General features: G+C 52.7%; 1 protein-coding gene and 1 long non-coding RNA gene across 14 annotated transcripts in view; one reads left to right on the top strand and one right to left on the bottom strand.

The window, feature by feature from the left end:
* The window catches only part of DLG3 (discs large MAGUK scaffold protein 3), a 177862-nt gene that overhangs the window by 49520 nt on the left and 106843 nt on the right, over positions 1 to 21499 (bottom strand). For 12 of the 13 annotated variants that reach the window (XM_048865169.2, XM_048865171.2, XM_048865173.2 and 9 more), the window contains 6 exons: positions 20827 to 20996; positions 20236 to 20372; positions 17588 to 17732; positions 17126 to 17285; positions 8602 to 8758; positions 4901 to 5003 (listed from right to left, as the gene is read on the bottom strand). In XM_048865169.2, the coding sequence (XP_048721126.1) occupies positions 4901 to 5003; positions 8602 to 8758; positions 17126 to 17285; positions 17588 to 17732; positions 20236 to 20372; positions 20827 to 20996 (872 nt within the window). Of the gene's footprint in view, positions 1 to 4900; positions 5004 to 8601; positions 8759 to 11459; positions 11478 to 17125; positions 17286 to 17587; positions 17733 to 20235; positions 20373 to 20826; positions 20997 to 21499 lie in introns of those variants that run through there. The other variant, XM_075132616.1, reaches the window with a different exon arrangement.
* Positions 103 to 15915, top strand: LOC125643080 (uncharacterized). Its single transcript, XR_007358578.2, has 3 exons — positions 103 to 725; positions 1850 to 4018; positions 11701 to 15915. It is a non-coding gene; the product is annotated as an uncharacterized LOC125643080 (long non-coding RNA).

Genomic DNA, 21499 nt, shown 5'->3' with positions numbered 1-21499 from the left:
GGAGCGGCCCGCGCGCGCGCCCGCCCCGCCGGTCCGGGGCCGGGGCCAGAGCCGGAGCCGGGCCCCGCTCTCGGCACCGCCCGGCTCCTGAGGGGAAGCGGGTGCCCGCGGCGGGGTGGGAAGCTCTGCCGGAGGCCCCGCGTGTCTCCCTCACCGGCCGGCTGCCCCCGGGGCGTCCGTTCCCCGGGAGCCCAGAGAGGGGCCTGCCCCCGGGGGGAGCCTGGGGGGCTGGCCCTGCCCGGGAGCGTCCGGGAGGGTGGGACCCGAGTGCATCCGACTTTGCCCCAGGCAGCGCGACTCCCCCTCCAGGCTGGGTGGAGGCGGGGAGGGGAAGCGGCGTAGCCCGCTCCTGCCCGGGACCCCCGCTCCTGCCCGGGACCCCCGCTCCTGCCCGGGACCCCCGCTCCTGCCCGGGAACCCCGCGGGCTGGAGGAGCAGGAAAGTCTGGTTCCCGCACGACAGGGACTTTCCGCCGGTGACAGCCACAGGCCTGGGCCCTGCCTGCACCATGCACCATTTCCTTTTACGGAGCTGCAGCCGCTCCGGGCCAAACTCATCCTGCGTGTAACTCGGCTTCGGCCCAGTTACACCAAGGATGAACGACTCGAAGCTCAGCCGTTGCTGATTGGGGAACAGAGCCATTTTGGGAGTAACGCTGCAAAGCCAAAGCGAGCAGGCTTGACAGTGGAGCTGCCTGCAGATGACAAGAACCCCCCTGAGAGCAGGTACAGTTAGTGAAAGTCACTTTTGGTGTTAGTTTTGCTCCAAGTCACTCGACAACTCTCTATTACACTAAGTTACTAAATGAGAAATGACACAGGAACGTCCGTTTTGTGTAGAACCTTCCCCTCCACCCTGAAGGGGCGGCTGCCCCTGGAAGCCGAGTCTGCAGCTGGGAATAAACTCCCACTCACGAAGCTTTGGCTAGACAGCGTGGACATTGCTGCTTGGCCTACAGCTTGCCTCTCAAGCCTAAGCAGTTGGATGGGTTTGGGAGGCCAAACTGAAACGTCCACACTATTCTCAGGCTTCAGCCCCAATATCCTGAGTCTGTCTACCCAGGCTGGGTGGCTTGCTCCCAGCTGCACCGTAGACATACTCAGAACGGCCTGCTGGGACTCTAGGATTTTAGATTGGCTGTAAATGAGAATAATTCAGAGTTTCTGCTCTGGCTCCAGTTTCAGCCCATGGCCCCTTGCTTCACCTGGCAGGGGCTGCTCCAATAGATTTTCTGAACACATGAAGTCCTGCTAATTTGCAGGGATCCTGGATTACCCAGGGCAGGATGAGGGCTCCCAGCTGTAGCAAAAAGAAAAGGAGTACTTGTGGCACCTTAGAGACTAACCAATTTATTTGAGCATGAGCTTTCGTGAGCTACAGCTCAGATGAAGTGAGCTGTAGCTCACGAAAGCTCATGCTCAAATAAATTGGTTAGTCTCTAAGGTGCCACAAGTACTCCTTTTCTTATTGTATAATCTGTCACCCTGAGCAGCAGCCCCCCCAGCTAATCCAATCCTGGGTGTTCCTTTATGCAACTCTGCAGATGCACCTCACTCGTGGCCTCCAGCACTCCCTGCTACGCCAATCCTGGGAATCTCCTCCCCAGAACTCTGGTGAAGCATCCCAGTCCCCTGAATTGTGGGGCTTTCAGCCAGCTCTGCTCATGTGCCTTGGGTCTGACCTACAGTCCCCCAGCTAATCTAGTCTCAACCCAACTCAGTTTTGACCTGTGACCCCAATTCCCATTTGCCCCTGACATTTCTGGAAATGTATGTGCTTTCTTCTTGAACAATAGCTAAACATTAGTTGTTGTTCTCTTTGCATCTCCTCACCTGTTCTTAAATTTCAGAACAAGGGATAACGCAAAACGTACGAAGAGGAGCGCAGAGCTGTGGATTAGGATGGACAACCCATTCCGCTCCCTCCTGTACCAACAATAAGCAGAGCTCCAGCAAGGGCTCAGGGAAAGATGGTTTTTCCCTAGTTTTTTTATGCCATCTCTAAATACATAGACTCTTTGTCCCACGCACAGAAGGCTGCAGATCCCTGGATATGTACATGGGGACTGATATGCAGCAAGAACACATCCCCTTGTGGGCATGTCAGACCTGGTGTATTAGTCTTTTTCCCTGAAGGCTGGTCATGTTAATGACCCTGGCTGGCCGGCCTGGGATGGTTTGGAATTCAGACTATTCAGATCGCTGCAGTGTTTGCCCCTTCACCAGTAGGAGGCATGTGCACATTCCAGCAGCTGAGAACAGATGCACCTTTGCTCTTTTCCAAAGGAGGAAATAACACTAGATCTGTCCCCACCTTTGTGAGGCAGGTGGGTGTGCAAATGTGAGCACAATTGTTTTCAGCAGGATACCTCTTGAAAACAAGAATCCCTCTTTTCTCTAACGGCAGAAATCATAGAATCATAGAATATCAGTGTTGGAAGGGACTTCAGGAGGTCATATAGTCCAACCCCCTGCTCAAAGCAGGACCAATCCCCAACTAAATTATCCCAGCCAGGGCTTTGTCAAGCCTGACCTTAAAAACTTCTAAGGAAGGAGATTCCACCACCTCCCTAGAGAACGCATTCCAGTGTTTCACCACCCTCCTAGTGAAAAAGTTTTTCCTAATATTCCAACCTAAACCTCCCCCACTGCAACTTGAGACCATTACTCCTTGTCCTGTCCTCTTCTACCACTGAGAATAGTCTAGAACCATCCTCTCTGGAACCACCTCTCAGGTAGTTGAAAGCAGCTATCAAATCCCCCCTCATTCTTCTCTTCCGCAGACTAAACAATCACAGTTCCCTCAGCCTCTCCTCATAAGTCATGTGTTCCAGACCCCTAATCATTTTTGTTGCCCTTTGCCCCTTTGGACTCTCTCCAATTTATCCACATCCTTCTTGTGGTGTGGGGCCCAAAACTGGACACAGTACTCCAGATGAGGCCTCACCAATGTCTAATAGAGGGGGACGATCACATCCCTCGATCTGCTCACTATGCCCCTACTTATACATCCCAAAATGCCATTGGCCTTCTTGGCAACAAGGGCACACTGCTGACTCATATCCAGCTTCTCGTCCACTGTCACCCCTAGGTCCTTTTCCGCAGAACTGCTGCCTAGCCATTCGGTCCCTAGTCTGTAGCGGTGCATTGGGTTCTTCCGTCCTAAGTGCAGGACCCTGCACTTATCCTTATTGAACCTCATCAGATTTCTTTTGGCCCAATCCTCCAATTTGTCTAGGTCCCTCTGTATCCTATCCCTGCCCTCCAGCGTATCTAGCGCTCCTCCTAGTTTAGTATCATCCGCAAATTTGCTGAGAGTGCAATCCACACCATCCTCCAGATCATTTATGAAGATATTGAACAAAACCGGCCCCAGGACTGACCCCTGGGGCACTCCACTTGACACCGGCTGCCAACTAGACATGGAGCCATTGATCACTAATCTGTAACAGGTCCCCATTTAGTGGAGACTAGAGAGCTCCCAGAAAATCTGTGTCAGGTAACAGGAATATGAGTCAAGATGGCTGACTTACCAAGCATAAAAATGTAGCCTCAATCTTCTCTATAACGTCAAGCACCAGACCCACATTTTTTACCACCCAACTGAGCCAGTCTGCTGCTGCGGTCTCCTTCCCCACCCTTCTGGGATGACCTGCAAGGTGAGGCCTAAGTCCACGTGCCAACAGCTTCCTGTTGCGGGAGGTGAGAGCCTGTCCCTAGCAGCTTGTGGGGGTGAAATGTGACGAGGCCTGACTGTCCATTTGGATCAGGACCATTTTTTGGGATACTGACATTGTGGGAGCCTACATCACAGCTGCCCTTACTGCTGCAACATTTATTTGAGAAGAGGACCAGACACCTTGGATGTTGCCCCCTTACCCAAGGGTTCCCCCTTTGGCTGGTCACCAACATTGGTCTAGCTGGTCACTGAAGGAATTTGGAAGTTCCCTGCATACTGTAGTCAGTCTGTAAACCTGCTACCAAGCTTAAGCTGAGGGAATCGGGAACGATACATGGAGGTGAGTGTCCTTATCTGGCTTGGGATCACGGGCATGTCACTGTCCTTTCAGGATACCTTAAGTGACAACTTGGAGTGGATGGCACACCAAGAGGGGCAGGGATGGCGGGTGCAGGAATGGGGGGTGTGCCAAAGGGGGCGGGGGTGAGGGACATGCCAACAGGAGTGGGGGTGGCAGGCATGTCAAGAGGGGGGCAGGAGCTGGGAGTGCACTGAGAGAGGTGGGGGCGCCGACGGGGGCAGGAGCAATAAAAGCATCACTCTCGTCCACCAGGGGTGGACACTCTCCAGTTGTACTTGGGATAGAGACTCGTTCTCCACCTCTGACTAGAGGATGATAGGGGAGTGCAAACCCAAAGGACCGTGTGACCTCAGCTGAACCATAGCATCAGCCAGATGTGATGGCAAGAAAACCAGCATGTCAGGGGCATGGTGTGTCCTGGTCTCTGTGCATAGTCTAGGCCTGACCTCCAGAACATGGAGAAACAAACTTCACAGACTACTTTAGAGCCAGGAATGTCTGCAGAAGTCACCACTAGGCCTAGCTGCCAGTACTTCCAATTCCATATATGGACAAAAAAGAAGGGGCTGCTGGAATGTCAATGCAAGGGGGAACATATGCTTCCTGCTAGAGGTGGCCCAATGACACAACACTGAGCAGCATCCATCGAGTGGGGAGCAATTTCAGCTGAAGAGCCTTTAGATGTAGCACTCCAGCCCCATGTCTAATAGCCAGGGTGACATATCCACAGTGAAAAGTCAAAGACTAAGGATCACCTTGGAGCTGGGGCCCTTGATTTGATTGGCTGGGGCTAGTGTATAAGGGAGGGGGCCCCGCAGCCAGGCCTTACAATGCGTGTCAGCACTCTTGGCAATTTCCTACCTTCAGGTCTGTACTGAGCGATGATGGTCACTGTCTGCCCTGCCCGTTTCAGAGCTGCTGCCGCCTGCTCGTGAGTTGCATTCCGGAGATTTACACCATTTACCTGATCAAACACAAATGAGGGAATCCGATTAGTTATTGATAGGGCAGCTTAGAGCCACAATGCCTTGAACTGCCCTCAGCTCACCAGCTGAGACCCCCTTCTCAAGTCTGCTCTATACACTCTGCTCAGAAGCCCCTTTCTAAAAATAATCCCCTTAGCTAACGTCCCCTAAGATGCTAAGCTCTGCAACGCCACAAGAAACCCCCCATTTATATCTTGACCCCAGGCTTCAGTCCTAGCCGGTGATACACCTGCACGGCTTGCTCTCTCTCGCTGCAAGTTGCAGTTTGGCTACCACAGGTAGATTGCTGGTTGAGAATAGTGCAGAGAGAAGATGGCTTCACTCACCCCCTATACAGCCAGGGGAAGGTACTGTGTCCACACACAGCAACCCTGAGCACACAGTGCTACTGCCTCTGTTTGCACCTTAGGACTCCTCACTCTCTGTGGCAGGGAGTCTTCCCGCGAATGCACCCATTTCCCCCTGGACTGCCTGCTGGTGAACTGAAGGAAACCTGTGAGGGAGCTGACAGCTCTGATGGTAAAGGTGACAGTTGTCAGGTTGACATTTCTCTGTCTGTGCCAGCGAGGTGTTCTGGACTGATTGAACCTGCAACGACTGAAACTCAGTTGGTGGTCACCTCTACAAAATCTGGGTTAACTTGCAGTGACTGCTACACGCCCAGCAACGGACTGAAATATTTGTGTGTGTGGATTCAAAATGCATTTCAGTCGTCTGAGAGGGAAGGACAATATCTACAAACTTAACAGTAACAAATTCACATGTATTAGAGAGAAAGGGGTTTTCCCATCACTAAGGCCTTATCTACAGGGAAAAGATTTACTGGGTACACTGATCTCGTTATACAGTCCCCCTGTGCGGACACTTACTCCAATATAAGGGCTTGTCTACACTGGCACTTTACAGTGCTGCAACTTTCTCGCTCAGGGGTGTGAACTCAGCCCCCCCCGAGCGCTGCAAGTTTCAGCGCTGTGAAGTGCCAGTGTAGACAGTGCATCAGCGCTGGGAGCTGCGCCCCTCCTGGAGGTGGTTTTCTTAGAGCTCTCCCAGCGCTGCGACCACACAAGCCCCATGAAAGCGCTGCCGCCAGTGAACACATGCCCTAAGGGTGGCTTTCTTAAACCCCTTCCCAAGCATCATAAGCTACGTGTAACACGTTTCTCTTATACCTGTATAATATGTCCCGATGGGGAGGGTGGGGTATACCAGTATAACTAGACCAGGTTGAATTCACACCTAAGCTCATACCGAAACACTGCCCTGTGTAGAGAAGGACTAGTACTCCAAACTACAGGCTGAGTAAGAGCAACAGCCGATAGAAACGATACACACCGATTTCCACAGCCAAACAGGAAACCATTACAAATAACACACACACTCTGAGCCCTCTCCAAAAAGGCTCTAGATACAATCACAGTCTCTCAGATCAAACTAGAGCAGGGGTGGCCAACCGGAGCCTGAGAAGGAGCCAGAATTTACCAATGTACATTGCCAAAGAGCCACAGTAATACGTCAGCAGCCCCACATCAGCTCCCTGCCCCGCTCCCAGCACCTCCTGCCCACCAGCAGCCCCACCGACCAGCACCCACACCTCCCGATCAGCTGTTTCGTGGCATGCAGGAGGCTCTGGGGAGGGGGAGAGGGGGAGGAGCGAGGGCATGGCAGGCTCAGGGGAGGGGGTGGGAAAGGGTGGAATTGGGGCAGGGCCCGTGGCAGAGCCCGTGGCAGAGCCAGGGGGTGAGCAGTGAGCACCTCCCGACACACTGGAAAGTTGGCGCCTGTAGCTCCAGCCCCAGAGTCAGTGCCTAGACAAGGAGCCGCATATTAACTTCTGAAGAGCCGCATGTGGCTCCGGAGCCACAGATTGGCCACCCCGATCTAGAGTCCTTCTTCACCCAGATGATTGAGAGCCCCTGCCCTACCCCATGCGCTGTCCAGGAGGAGATACCAGGGCATTCCTCCCCAGACAGTGCCCTCCCACTAGCTTGCTCAGGGCCAAATGCTCAGCTGCATCTGGGGATCTTTTCAGCTCAAAGTCCAGCTCCCAACTGAACCCTATCTGTTACCCCACTAGAGTAAATGCCTCGGAATCTGGGATGCCTGGATTCCAGGTGACTGATGTCTTCCCTAGCAATACAGATCTCCAGCAGCCCTAGAGAACTCTTTAGAGCTAGGGCTAACGGAGGCAAGGGCTGTGCAAGCTTCCCTACTCACTGGTCTGCCAAGGTACCTCCGGCCAGTCCCGTCCTGGACTTCTAGCCACGCCTCCGCAGTCCCAACCTGCGATTTCAGCCCACACCAGTTACGCCAAATACCGTTGTTTTATGATGTGAACAAAGGCATCTTGGAGATTTCATTCCAAACTCCCTTGAGACCCTCTCTGTGTTCGAACCAAGGTCTCTCGAAGCGTAGACGTGGTGCCATGGGCTAGCTGAGTACATACCTAGGTCCCCAGGGGGCTTGGACTCCAGTTGCTGGCCCATGTCACTGCACCTGCACTCCTCTTGTTGCCTGCACTAGTTAGCTGGAAGCGAGCGTGGGTATGCCTCCCTGCTCTACAATCACACCTTCGCTTGTTGTGGAGACACACCCGGAGAGAATCATTCCCCTCCTAAGCATTGTCGCAATCTGCATTTCTGCCCCAGGGCTCAGCTGTAATTCCTAGCCTCTGCTTCTCCCTCCCTGGATTGGCAAAAGCTTGGACAGTGGTGCTAGGAACAACAGGGTCAGGCTGAGGAATCTGAACCTTGCTCTACAGTGGTCACTGCTGCTCAGTGTTGGGAGTCACATCTGTGGGTCAGTCCCTGTGAGGTAAGGGCATAAATTGGTGGGAATCTTCAAAACCCCAGGGAAAGGAGGAAAATCCGCCCCCCCCCCCCAGATCTGCTTTGGCCTCATCTGCATGGAATCAATACACTCATCACAGTGGCAGGGGCCAAACTGAGAGATGGAATGGACCCTGACAGGCCAAGCTCAGAACCCCGCTAAAGAATCTCTCTGGTGTGTGGCTGAAAGGATGGTTTCTAGGCAGCATCCACACACAGAGCTACTGGCCCCGTCTGCACCTTGGGACTCCTCACTCTTTGAGGGAGGGAATCTGGGTTTTGTTGGCCAAACTGCTCAGTTTTCATACTACAAAGCTCCTCGTGCACACTCAGAGCTGAGGAATGAAAACACACGTGGAAGTGACCCTGCTGTGTCTGTGACTGGGAACTCCAGCAGGACTGTGTACATTGCTGTCCTGACTCAGCCGCTGGGGCTCTAATCGCGGGGCCTGGTATCCAGGCCTCGCTCTCCTAGCTTTGCCTGGGCAGCCTCATTTTGCTGTGGAAAAAGTCTGATGCATTTGTATCTGCACTGCTGAGAATGATAACTAGGAATGCAAAACACAAGGAGATCAAATGAACTGCTAGAGGCCAGGGGACAGGTGCTCTGTAAATGCCCGAGGTAGGGGAGACAGGCAGATTGAAGAGGCAGACTGCTAGACATCATGCAGCTATAACAGCGAGAGCAGTTCCTTGCACACAAGCCCTGCAGCTGGTCAAGGCCTCTCTCAACAGCAGTGACAGGACTCACTGATAAGATGCGGTCTCCTCTCCGCAGCTCCCCACTGAGGTCGGCGGGGCCGCCAGCCAAGATGAAGGAGACGAAGATCCCCTCTCCATCCTCTCCCCCGACGATGTTGAAGCCCAGTCCAGTGGAGCCTTTGTGCAGGATGATTTTCCGGGGCTCTCTATGTGAACAGACATCAGAGACATTTAGAGAAAGGAGGGCACAACTGCCAACAAAGTCAACTGCAGTGCCCTGGGATCTGGTGCTTGCAGCTGTGCAGAAAGAAGGAAAGCCACCGAACACAGCAGGGCGAGAGCTTCCTGACGCACCTGGAATCCGGCAGGGGTGAAGTCTCCCCGGCACCCAAGCTCAGCCTCTTGCAACTCATCAGTCAGAAATGAGGAGGCTGGCAAATCACAGAGCAGGTGCTGGGAGTTGCACCATCCAACAGGCTGGAGCCTAGGGCTCCCGTCAGTCACAGGATCTAGGCCAAGGGCTGGAAGCGTTTGGAGCCTAGCAGCTGGCTGAATAGGGCTCTGTACACAGAGGAAAGGAGCTGGGGAAGGGAAGGACTGACTCTGGGGACTACAATAGGGCTCCAGGAAAGCTGCAGCCCGGGCAACATGCCACCAGACCAAAGCTATCGGGCAGTGAGCTGGGAGGCAGTTTTATGGCAGCCAGACTTTCACCCTGAGAATAACCAAAGAGCACTGACTGGCAAAACCCACCCTGTCAAAGGAATGGATTTTACAAAATCATTTGACAGCCTCCATCGCGATTCACTCTGGAATATCTTGAAGTGCTATTGAATACTAACACAAATAATTAACAGATTTCAGAGGGGTAGCTGTGTTAGTCTGTATCAGCAAAAACAATGAGGAGTCCTTGTGGCACCTTGGAGACTAACAAATTTATTTGGGCATAAGCTTTCGTGGGCTAAAACCCACTTCATCAGATGAAGTGGGTTATAGCCCACAAAAGCTTATGCCCAAATAAATTTGTTAGTCTCTCAGGTGCCACAAATAATTAACTTTATCAAGGCTTTATATCAAAGTGCAGGTCGCCCAGGTGAAATAAATGCAGATGTGAGTGAATGGTTTAACACAGACACTGGTGTCAAGCATGGATGTGTTCTGTCATCTCTCCTGTTTGGCATTGCCATTGATTTCCTTATGGACAAATCCAACACAGGTAACGCATGGTTCAGCAACAAGACACTAGAAGATCTAGATTTTGTTGATGACACAGTCCTTCTAAGTGATAGTTGAACTAACATATAAGCAAAGACTGAAAGACTGTCCAGCATCACAAAACAGGTGGGATTAATAGTTAATTATGAAAAAACAAATTGAACAAGAACCCCAGGAATTACCAACTGAAGTATTTCTTTGGAAGGCAAAGGAAGAAAGAAGTGAGTCAATTCACGTACCTTGGTATTAACATGCAAGCTAATGGGAATGTCCAGAAAGCAATAATGTCACAAATTGGCAAGGCAGCAGCTGCATTTATCACAAGGGTTCTCAAACTTTTTTTGTCGGGACCCCCTTTGAAAACATTTTAGGCTCCGACAACCACCTCCCTCCATACCATGCCACCATTACTTCTTTGCTGCTGCTGGCAACAGTGCTGCCTTCAGAGCTGGTCGCCTGGCCAATAGCTGCCACTCTCCGGCTGCCCAGCTCTGAAGGCAGCACAGAAGTAAGGGTGGCAATACTGTGACCCCCCTACAAAAGGCTTGTGACCCCCTTTTGGGTCAAGACTCCAGTTTGAGAAATGCTGATTTACTAGCTTAAACAAGATTTGGTCATTGAAAATCTAATTTATAGACCAAACTACAAATCTTGAACCCAAATGTTATTTCTCTCATAACATATGGATGTGAAAGCTGGAAATCCACCAAAGGTACAGGGAGACAGACATTTAAGTGCCTTAGAAGCAAATGGCTGAGGAAAATACTAAGCATTAAGTGGAACAAATTTATACCAAAATGCTGAGATTCATCAGAGAGTTTAACAACACTTTATCTCTAAAGTTACCCAGGAAGATGATGGAAATACCCAGGACATGTATTAATAATGAAGCCAGAGCGTCTGCTGTGGAGAAACATGTTAAAGTGGCAGCAATCCAGGGGAAGGGATGGGGGTCCCACGGCACTATGCTAGTAAATGTCCAATAGAGAACAACCCTGCCCTGGCCCCTAAGAGATGGACTGGATGGGACCTCTGGACCTGACTCCATAGGCTGCCCCCTCCTGCCCTGAAAGCTGCCATCTCTGTGGCTTACGGGCACCAGCCCTTAAACCACTGTGGCATTTCTGCAGAGACAGGATGCTGCAGGGAAGGGGGCCAGGCTGGCTCCCATGAGCTCTCAGCTGTCTTGTTCTCTGTGACCCTAGGAACTCTCAGACAGCAGGGAGAGCAGTTTGTCTGGCTGCGGCACCTAAACCACTGTGTCCAACCTGGAGCATTCAGTCTTCCTCTTACAGAATCTGGAGTCTGTAAGTCCCAGTGCCCTGCAGTCTTGCTGACAGACAGACCCCTCCGCCCCACTGCAGGGAGTGGTTGTTTGAAGGCTCATGTTCCCCCAATACCAACCCCTAATTCCAGTTCTGTGTCTGGGTTACATCCAGCTGATGTTAACACATGCTCCTGTCTGCCTTCCAATACAAGCATTGTTAACTCCTAGGTTATACCAAGGCTTGGCACAAGCAGAAATGCCAGGCATTGAACAGCTAGGACTTTTCGGTCCGTTCCAGTATCACCCCAGCCAAGCACTGCACCCCGGACCCAGAAACCTCTCCCAGACGCTCCTCACTGTCTGGACAATGGTCCCACTCCCCTTCCCTACATCAGCTCAGACTAAGTGGTATTACAAAACAGTACCTTTGGTCCCGTTTCTTCCTATGGCCTGGCTGCTGCCGGGAGGGAGAGAGAGATGGGGGTCCCCCATAGGACATGGATGATGAGACGTTAACAGTGAACATTGCTGTGCTGCGCGCTCTGCCTGCGGTTTCCCTGCCTGGTTCTTGCTCCCCAACTGGGACGCGTGCGAGGAACAGGAATGTTCTGAATGCTCTCAGCTGTCAACCCCCTGCTCTGTTTATCTCTGCCTTCTCTCTCCTAGGGCTGCTGCAGGACACGCATCTTCTTCACCCGCACTCAGCTATTGAAAGGACACAGACTTCAGCACTTACTTCACTCTGCTTAGACCTTATAGACTTAACCCATTCTTGCCCTCGCAGGCAAAGCCAGTATCATCCAAGCCAAGGTGCGGAACAAAGGATAAGTTGTCAAGTTTACTTTGTATACTTGGAATATTCTCCAATAACAGACCCTGGCTCGTGTTAACCTCTCCCACCAGCACTGACACTAGGCCCCTCAGTAGCACCTTCCCCTAGAATACAGAAGTGCAATGGCATCAAAATGCTAATCAAACTCCATAGTGTTTCCTGGGTGTGATTCTTCAAAAATGCAGATGCAGTTGGGGCCAAATCAGCATGCAGTAACAGAGTGCAAGGGGGCAGATACACTGCTCACTGATACAGGCAAAAACACTTGATTCATGTCAACTAACAGCCTCTGACTGTTCACCTAGAGCACTGCTCACACAGTCAGCTGACGGGGCACTCTGATACTGATGGGAGGACTGGCTGCTGCCCATCCAGGCAGATCAGGAGAACAGACAACACAATTCTATCTGCTGCCCTACCACATAGCTGTGTGCACAAGAGGCTCAGTGTGCAGGGAGCCCCCACACCTCATCATCAATACAATAACCCTGCATTAGAAGAAACCATCAGATTAAATGATCGTATTCAGACCCTACTACTCTCTGAACATCTGACAAAAGAGAACATTACCCTCATGTGGTTCTGCAGAAGAGCGGGGAACAGGGGACAGCTCTTTACACAGCCATGGCCTCTTCTGCATGGAGTGACTCACCCACATGAGGCTGGAATGAGACAGCACCAAAATCATGGCCCCTTTTATTCAAATCAGGATTGGCCCCAAATATTGGGGTGGGGGGTGGGTGGTGACCAGTACCCTGCCTTGTGCTAGCCCTGCATGGCTGGACTCATGTCCTTTGTGTTCAGCATCGCTCTCTGGACTGTCTAGATCAGGCTAGGACTCAAGGAAAGGAACCAGGTTTTAATTTGGTTTAGCACAGGTCCACCCAAAAAGGTTTCTAATGTGGTCTGGGCAGCCTGTGGTTAGCCACACCTCAGACTAGACAGGACTCAACTAGATGAGGCTAGCAGTGTTCTGACATGGTGTGGCCCCATCCCCACTGACTGGCCAGATCAGGGCAGCACCTTTAACCCTGCTTCCCTAGCTGTGTTTGAACCACTCTGTGGATGCAGGTCTGGGTGCATTTCCTCTCAGTTGCTCCCCTTCCCTCTTGGCTTTGGAAGCCACATCTGAAGTGTCTGCCTGGAGTAATGGATGGCAGCTGCCTAATGTAAACGCTTTGTCCCCGCAAAGGCACGGACACAGAATGATCTCAGCCAAATCCTACGGAAACGTCACGTGGCTGGCAGCACGGGGGCCTGGAGGGGTTAGTTTGTAAATAGGCGAATGACTTGGCCAAGAGCTCCAGGAGCAAATCCCCACCCCAAAAGGGGACATCACTCACTCATAGCTGTGGTGCATGGTAAAGCAGGCTGCAGGTGGCGTGATCTCACTTCAGCATACCTTCATGGTAGACAGAAGCTCACTGCCAGCCCCTGACACGCAGATTTCCCTTGCAGAGTGTGCTGAAGTCCTCACCCTATGGCAGCTAGAAGCAGGCAGACAGCTCTCCTGTTTCATCCCGATTTTGAATGAAAGAAAACAAAGGCCCAGCCCCAGAGCAGCTGTGTGGTTCCTGGGCCCCTTCCTCCAGTCACACTCAGACCCATGCTGAGTGCCTCTCCTCAGGCATGACAAACAGCCAGTTCTGCCCTGGGATCCACAGTCACATTCCAGGGCAGAAGGAGGTGGCTATGCAGCCCACACAGACTCCTCACTCTCCCCAGTTGGTGTCCCACTCTAGGCAGCCCTTTCCTCTCCAGGATTGAATGCACTAGAAGAGCTATTCTCCATACTGGCGCACAGGGTGAGTCCCCTGCACCATAATAACCTGCAATTCACACGCACCATGCCTTAAGGGTGTCAGGACACAGTACTGCCTGGAGGCGCCATTGTTCCTCACAACAGACCATGGTCTTTCACAGCTGGAGTTTCCCCATGTGTCTCCTGTATTACAATGCAAGGAAGACCTTGGCTCGGACCCTCAAGCCAGACTTTAGCATTTTTGCAACAACAGCTACAAGAGAGGTTACCCGGTGATCTGAGGCAGGTTTGCTAAGGAGATTGTGCTACGGCTTCTGCTGTTGTTGAAGGAAGCTGCAATGTCACTACAGTCTGATCTTGTTTCTTGTTCACCAACATCAGCAGGGAAACCCATCTAGGGTTATATCAGAGACCTGCTCTGCTTCCTTGGACCTTGGAAAGGCCTCTCTATACTCCTCCTTTGTGGTCCCCAGCGCTCTCACATCTACACACAGCTTGACCTCCTGGAATCACAACGGCCACTGCTACAGCAGGACAGCACTGACGGCCTGGAGCTTTGAGCCATGACTGAGCCCAGCGAAGAGTTCTGTCCCCAGTGAAAAGCCCTTGGCTCTCTGGCTTTGCAAAGAGAACAGAAAGAGCACAGTGCTGGGTCTGAAAGCTGTGCCTATACAAAGGGGATCTCCTGGGCTTCGTACAGCTCTCCTTCTGTTGTCTCCAATGCAAAACAGAAGGAAAACACAAGAACATTCTGCATCAGCCCAGTGGTCCAATCAGTCCTGTATCCTGTCTCCACCAGTGACCAGCTCCAGACAATTCGGAGAAAGACAGAACAAGATCTCATCAAAGGGTGCACTACAAGAACCTGGGAAGAACAGGATAAAGCCCCAAAGAACTAAGCCTCTTATTCTACCCAACTGATCTCAGTGATGATTCACCCCTTCTCTTCTCTTACACTCAGTTGGAAGTCGGATGCAATTCGTGAGTAGGACATTGCAACATTAACGCCCCGACCCTCATTTCAAACAAAGTGCAGTGGGCTCGTTAATGCTACCGAAAGGCCAGGACTTGGATGCTATGCCGCACCCCACCCACCAAAACCCCCACTGCCTTCGGCAGTAGAGCACCCGCCAGCAGCATGGTGGGCACTGAGGTCCGCACTAACTGTAGGAGCAATGGCTCTTCCTGAATCAACCCTCCTCCTGCAGCGCAGCCCCAAGTAGGGAAAGGGGCTCAGTGCTGATTCAGCGGAACGGCTGGCTACCAGAGACCCCAGCTGCCCTCTGGGCTAGAGGTGACTGCTGGTCACGCAGCAGTAAAACGCATGTGGAGACTGCTCCGGCTCCAGCACAGGGCACGGAGTGTGTCAAGGTGTTTTGCTGCATGTGGTACAGGAGGATGAGGGAGACAGAGGAAACAAACAGAAAGGCATGAGGTCCTTTCCACTACTTGAGTTGCTGTTTGGTCTGTACCCAGATAGAACTTCTCCAGCAAATGATCCCCCACCCCGGTCCCCCGGCCTATCGAGTGCATAGATTTCCATTACGGCTATCTTCCCTTCCCGCCCGAGTGAAGCTGGCCTAGCCGAGGACGGCAGAGCCCACCACACAACAAATCAGAGACTGGAGAATACAGCAGCAGCCAGCGCTGGCCTGTCATTCCTGTTAGACACGGCTCCCCCCAGCCACCCTGGCCTCTCTGCCTTGATGGCTCCTGGGCAGCAGCATCCTCTAGCGGCCAGTCACTGGCACTGCATCACAAACAACGGCCCAGTCACTGCTTCTTCATGCCCAGTCCATGCTTAAGGGTCTAGAGGGGAGAGGATGGAGGGGAGGGGCTGCTTTAACCCTGTCTGCCCACATGAATGTGCGTCTGACACAGAAAGGCCCAACAGTAATGGGCTGAATGTGCATGATACACTACACGCCTCCAGTCACAGCCCCCAGGGTTACGGCTGCCAGGGGCAGGGGAGCTAGGGCGGCAGCGTACGGCAGACCTTGGTTACGGGGACAGAAGTGCACGTTCAGGGCAATGCGGAGGGACTTAACTACTTGACTGCACTTGAACTCCACACTGCCCTGGACACACAGGAGCTCCTGTTCAGGGAGAGAAAATAAAGCAGGGACAGAACCCAGCCCCCTCGGCCCAAGTGACAGGGCCCAGCGACAGCACAGGGCCGCAAAGGGGGTCCCAGGCTGTCACCCCAACGCCCACCCTGAGCCGGTCCCAACCCTGCCGTCACCCCAACGCCCACCCTGAGCCGGTCCCAACCCTGCCGTCACCCCAACCCCCACCCTGAGCCGGTCCCAACCCTGCCGTCACCCCAACCCCCACCCTGAGCCGGTCCCAACCCTGCCGTCACCCCAACGCCCACCCTGAGCCGGTCCTAACCCTGCCGTCACCCCAACCCTAAAGCCAATTGTAGCCCTGCTGTTATCAAACGCTAAAAGTCAGCTCTAACTGTGAACCAACCCCAGCTGTCTGCTAAAGACGGAAAGTAGCAAATCACACTAACAGTGACTAAAGCCCTTTGTCTTTCTCTGCCCCAAAGAGCTTTGTGTCCTACTTCACACTCACCCAAGACCTATTTCTGCTCCTTGCTCCACCGAGAGAGAGGCAAGATCTGGCACCACTTAGGAACCAAATTGAATTGCTCTGTATATGATGTTAATGATGAGCGAGGAACCTCAGAGTGACATGCAGGAAGCGGGAGAACTCAGAGCATTGGCAGAATCCCTGCTGCATGAACAGTTTGAAATGAACAGATGGAAGAGGAGCCAGGACTCTCAAAGCAGAAACGCATGCATGGCCCAGGATGAAGAGATGTACTTGGGCTGCCAACGTTTTTCCACTGCTATCATCCTGAAGGACCTCAGCATCATCTCCAGAGGTTTTGGTGCATTGGTGGGGAGCATCCCTGGGCTCTGAGCAGGGGGAACGGCCTGAATTGCCTGTGTGGGATTCCACCATAAATGTGACTTGCCTTAACTGGATTTTTAATGAGCAAAGGAAATGAAAACCAAAGAATCACAAATGTAGGAGCACTTAAGTCTCAAAAGAGTTCAAAGAGGAGCAGAGGGGGCAAAGGGGCATGGGAGGGACATGGGGAATGGGGTCAGAGCCACTGAAATGATCTCTCTAGCTTGGTGCTTATCCCCATGGTATCTATGCATCAAAATCAAGAGGGAGACTCAGGATTTCCACAGGCCTGAGGGAGCAGAATCTGTCCCAGGGACTTTTAAAGAACGCTAAACCCCCTAACAAATAGGGGTTTTGTGCTGGCACCTGCTGCAAGGAAGCTCAGCACCTGTGGCCCTAGGACTGGGGACGGATTCACTAGGTCAATAAATATTGCCACTCCACCTACAGATCCTTTGGAAAAGAAGGGAGGGGGAGAGAGAGAGATAGAGAGAGAGAGAGAGAAGGGATTTGAGGGGGGAGGGGGATCTCCCAGAGCTTTTTCTCTGAGCGGTCTCTACCCTCAGGCCCTTGCTCACCTGGTGAAGTCCTCCTCCCCAATCATATGTCGAGGGATGGGCGAGTACCTAGATGGGGTCGCCTGTGGCGGGGCTGAGTAGGGGGGTTTGTTCTCAACACTGCCGAGGTAACCCAGACTGGTGTTATGGCTTATGTGGTTATCGGCCAAGGCTGAGAAGGCTGCAGAGAAGGAAAAGACAAAATCAGGAGCAGAAGTCCTGGGCCCGGCTGCTCTGGTCTACAACTAGGGAGCACGAGCCCTGTGTTCCCATTGCTAGCACGCATTTCCCTCCAGTGCCCCGCACCCTGTGGGGCTCCCCACCTCCCAACACCCTCCCATCCCCTTTCACGCTCTCACATGCCCCTCTCCCTTCGGCCCTGCTATTCAACCCCCACGTCCTTCCCCAAGGGTTCTTGTGGCACTGCGGCACAGCTGTGCTCTCCTGGGAGCCGGGCTGAGGCTGGCAGGCTGGCGTACGTACTGCTGGCATAGTCGGGGGGCGCGTACATGTCGTTGAGGTGGACGTTGCCAGGCTTGGCCACTTTCAGGTACACCATGTCGGAGGTGTTCTTCAGAGAGGCCACCGCCTCCTCGTGCCGCACGTCCTGCAGGTTCGTGTTATTCACCTGCAAGAGAGGGGCCGGGGCAGTGAGGGAGACAGAGGAAACAAACAGAAAGGCATGAGGTCCTTTCCACTACTTGAGTTGCTGTTTGGTCTCTACCCAGATAGAACTTCTCGAGCAAATGATCCCCCACCCCGGTCTCCCTGGCCTAACGAGTGCATAGCTTTCCATTACTGCTGTCTTCCCTGGGATTCCAGGGATTGGTCCTGCTTTGAGCAGGGGGTAGGACTAGATGACCTCCTGAGGTCCCTTCTAACCCTGATAGTCTATGATTCTATGAGAGGCAGAGGAGGGGTCAGGGAGGAGATAAAGGACTGGGTTCAAACGATCCCGGTTTTGTTTCATTGCTACATCCCGGTGAAGTGGGATGTGACGTGTCTCCAAGTGGCGTTTCAATAGCATGTGCTGGGTTGCATCTCAGCTGCAGAAACAGCTAGAGACTGATTCCCAGACCGCATGCAACAAGTACAGCCATTCACCAGCCCTTTCAAACACGGCTGTTGGCAGCGTTGTTGCAGCCGCGTTGGTCCCAGGTATCTCTTGTGGGACTAACTTCTTTTGGAGGGACAGCTTCGAGCTTCACAGAGCTTCACAGAGCTCTTCCTCAGGTCTGGAGAAGGCAACCAGCATGTCCAAGTTAAACATAAGACATGCTGTAGGAGACCACTTAAAGTGAAGTGGGCTATTAAGGGTTAGCGAGCAGAAGGGTGTGTTAAAATGGTTGTAATGAGCCATAAAACCAGTGTCTCTGTTAAGACCATGGTTTTTAGTGTCCAGCCGAGTTCTGAATGGAAGTTACCAACCTCGTCTCTAGAAAGCATTGTGCAGGCTTCCTATGAGGACCAGGACTGGGAGATCAGATACTGAGTGATCCCTTTGAGAAAAGTGTTCACCCATGGGTGACAGGGTGTTTTTGTCTTAAGACTGCCTAAACCTTTCTTTGGGGTATCATCAAATGATTACAACTCAGACTTGATGGGGACCGCATCCTTAAAAAATTATTTCCTGAATCCCCTTTTCTAGCCTTCAAACAACCCCCAGCCTCGCCTGGCTCATCATCAGAAGCAAGCTCCACACAGACCAGGAGACGCCAACTCAAAGCAAGCTCCAGACCCTGCCAGAACAACAGATGCAAAACCTGCAGACACAGCTCTGCTGATACAATGATCAACACCCCCCACAACACACCTTTCAGGATCCATGGGTCTACACAAGCCTATCGCAACGTGTGGTGTACCTCATCCAATGCACTCAATGCCCCAATGACAACAATGTGGGTGAAACCCGACAATCACTATGCTCTCGAATGAACTCATAAAGAAAAATAAGACAAAAACAGCCGGTCACCCATGGGTGAACACTTTTCTCAAAGGGATCACTCGGTATCCGACTTCCCAGTCCTGGTCCTCACAGGAAACCTGCACAATGCCTTCTAGAGATGAGGCTGAGAACTTCCATTCAGAACTCGGCTGGACACTAAAAACCATGGTCTTAACAGAGACACTGGTTTTATGGCTCATTACAACCATTTTAACACACCCTTCTGCCCACTAACCGTAACTGCCCACTTCACTTGCAGTGGTCTCCTACAGCATGCGTGAACCGCTTATGCTTAACAATCTGTCCCACCTTGTGTTTAGCTTGGACATACTGGTTGCCTTCTCCAGACCCGAGGAAGAGTCTGTGAAGCTTGACAGCTTGTCCCTTCCTCTAACGGAAGTCGGGCTACTTACCTTGTCCCTCTTTTACATACGGGGTATTTGTTTATCTTCATGACACAGAAACTCCTCCTTACAGTGCCAGTTATACCCTCTCCAGGTCTGCATGTCACTCATTTCACTGCACCACGCAGCCACTATCCCAAAATATAGGAACATGATCATCCTTTGTTTATTCAGTGTCCAAAGTGCGGTCCCTTCCCAGCCATAGGGAGCTGTGGGAATCCCTGACTTCAGTGCACATCAAATCTCAGGCATGTCATTAATGTCATATTTGGGAATTCACTCAGGGCCCCCGGCCCCAGCCCTGCCGGGACATTCACCTTGTCAGCAAACAGTGATAGTAACAACCGGGAACAATCCTACATCCAGCAGGCCACATTCACCAGTTCACTCAGGCTGCTCTGTGTCACCCTGGTGATGCAAAGCAGCCACTACCCACTGGTCTGTTCTGGGACAAGCTCTCCCCTGTCCCTTCTCCATTGCCCTGATAGGAATCCAGCTGGTGGGACTTTGTCATTATGGCAATCTAATGATCAGGGAGTGCAAACTAGCAACTCCTGCTCATTGCCCACTGGGGCGCACTGATATAACCCTGGGTGCCCAGGCCTTGGGAAGGAGAGCTAGTGGGGAGAAAGGGCACTGGAGCAATGGAAAGCCTAGGCTGTATATGGAGCAAGAGCCAGTGCTGGGCAGAGAGAGCTTTAGAGCAGATACCTCACAAAGACCTGGCATCCCCACCTCCCTCTGTCGCTCTCTAGAGCCCAGAGGAAGGTGCGTGCGCTCACCGCCAGCAGCCGGTCCCCGATCTGCAGCCGGCCATCCTTCTGGGCAGCCCCTCCCTCAATGATCTTGGTGATGTAGATGCTGTTGTCTCCTGGGATGTGCTGGTTTCCGATTCCACCTGCGATGCTGAAGCCTAGTCCTGAGGGGAACACAAGAGGCAATGAGAGGAGACTGAAGAGCCACTAGATGGTGAGTGGAACACACCTGCCTGGGGACACAGGGAATTTAGAACGCCAATGGGTCGCTCACCTTGCTCCTCCGCCCACGCTCTCATGCAGCTCCTCCTGTTGGTGGCCTGTTACTTGGGCTTCGCTAAGCACATGGAGCAGATGGAGAGGATGGTGGCCTCTGGTCCCTGAGCAATCAGGGACATATGGAGAGGCCAGTACGCTCTGACTACCAACTGTTGCTATAACCACACATCTGTTCAACTGGCGCAGGGAACCCTGTGCTGCCCAGATCCTGACCCATGATTTCCCAGGCCCCACACAGCTTGCTGCTCCCCTCAGTCCCGACCCACCGCCTCCCCAGGCCATTTATGTCCCAGTCACAGGGGCTGGGTTAGGCTACCGCAGTCATTTAAGAGATTTCACCTTTGGGTCCTTTCATCAGGTTAACTTCCATTATAGTCTCAGGTGGGGGCTGCCTCCGACGCACCACAAGTCGAACCACCGGGCCTGCTTCCTTCAGTGCCTCCACTGCCTTGCTGTGCACCACCTCAGAGACATCCACCTCGTTCACCCGCAGGACGCAGTCGTTCACCCTGCAAGCAGCAGACGCATCATTGGCTGGCCCCCTGGCTGCTCTCATTACGGTGTTTAGACAGCTCTTGCCTCAAGTCTCTGGAGAATCTCCTGGGAGTTCCCCTGAATTCACGGTCCTTCAGTCTCCTCTGACCCCGCCACACCTTGGCCTAGGCCACAAATCTCCATCCAGACCCCCGTGAACTTCACTGAGAACACAGTTCTCTCTCCTTCCATCCAACTGAGCCCCAGAGATGCTGAATCAGGACACTGAGCTTGTGGACAGGACTACAGTACAGACATTCTCATGCCAGGCCCAGCCGCTTAACAGGAGTGGGTGGAGAGGGGCCTGTGATGGGGTGTTCACCCCACACTTGCTCCAAAGGGGTTAATGGAAGACAGGTGGGCCAATTAACCTATCAGGCTGAGAAGAAAGCCCTGATTAGGGGAAGCTCACCTGTGGGGGAGCAGGGAGGGCTTCTAGAAAGCGAGGTAGTTGACAGCAGAGAGGGGCTGCAGGGAA

This window comes from Caretta caretta, chromosome 9 (genome assembly GCF_965140235.1).
Source record: "Caretta caretta isolate rCarCar2 chromosome 9, rCarCar1.hap1, whole genome shotgun sequence".
In the NCBI taxonomy this organism is placed as follows: Eukaryota; Metazoa; Chordata; order Testudines; family Cheloniidae; genus Caretta; species Caretta caretta.
This window is presented reverse-complemented; position numbering and strand designations above follow the sequence as displayed.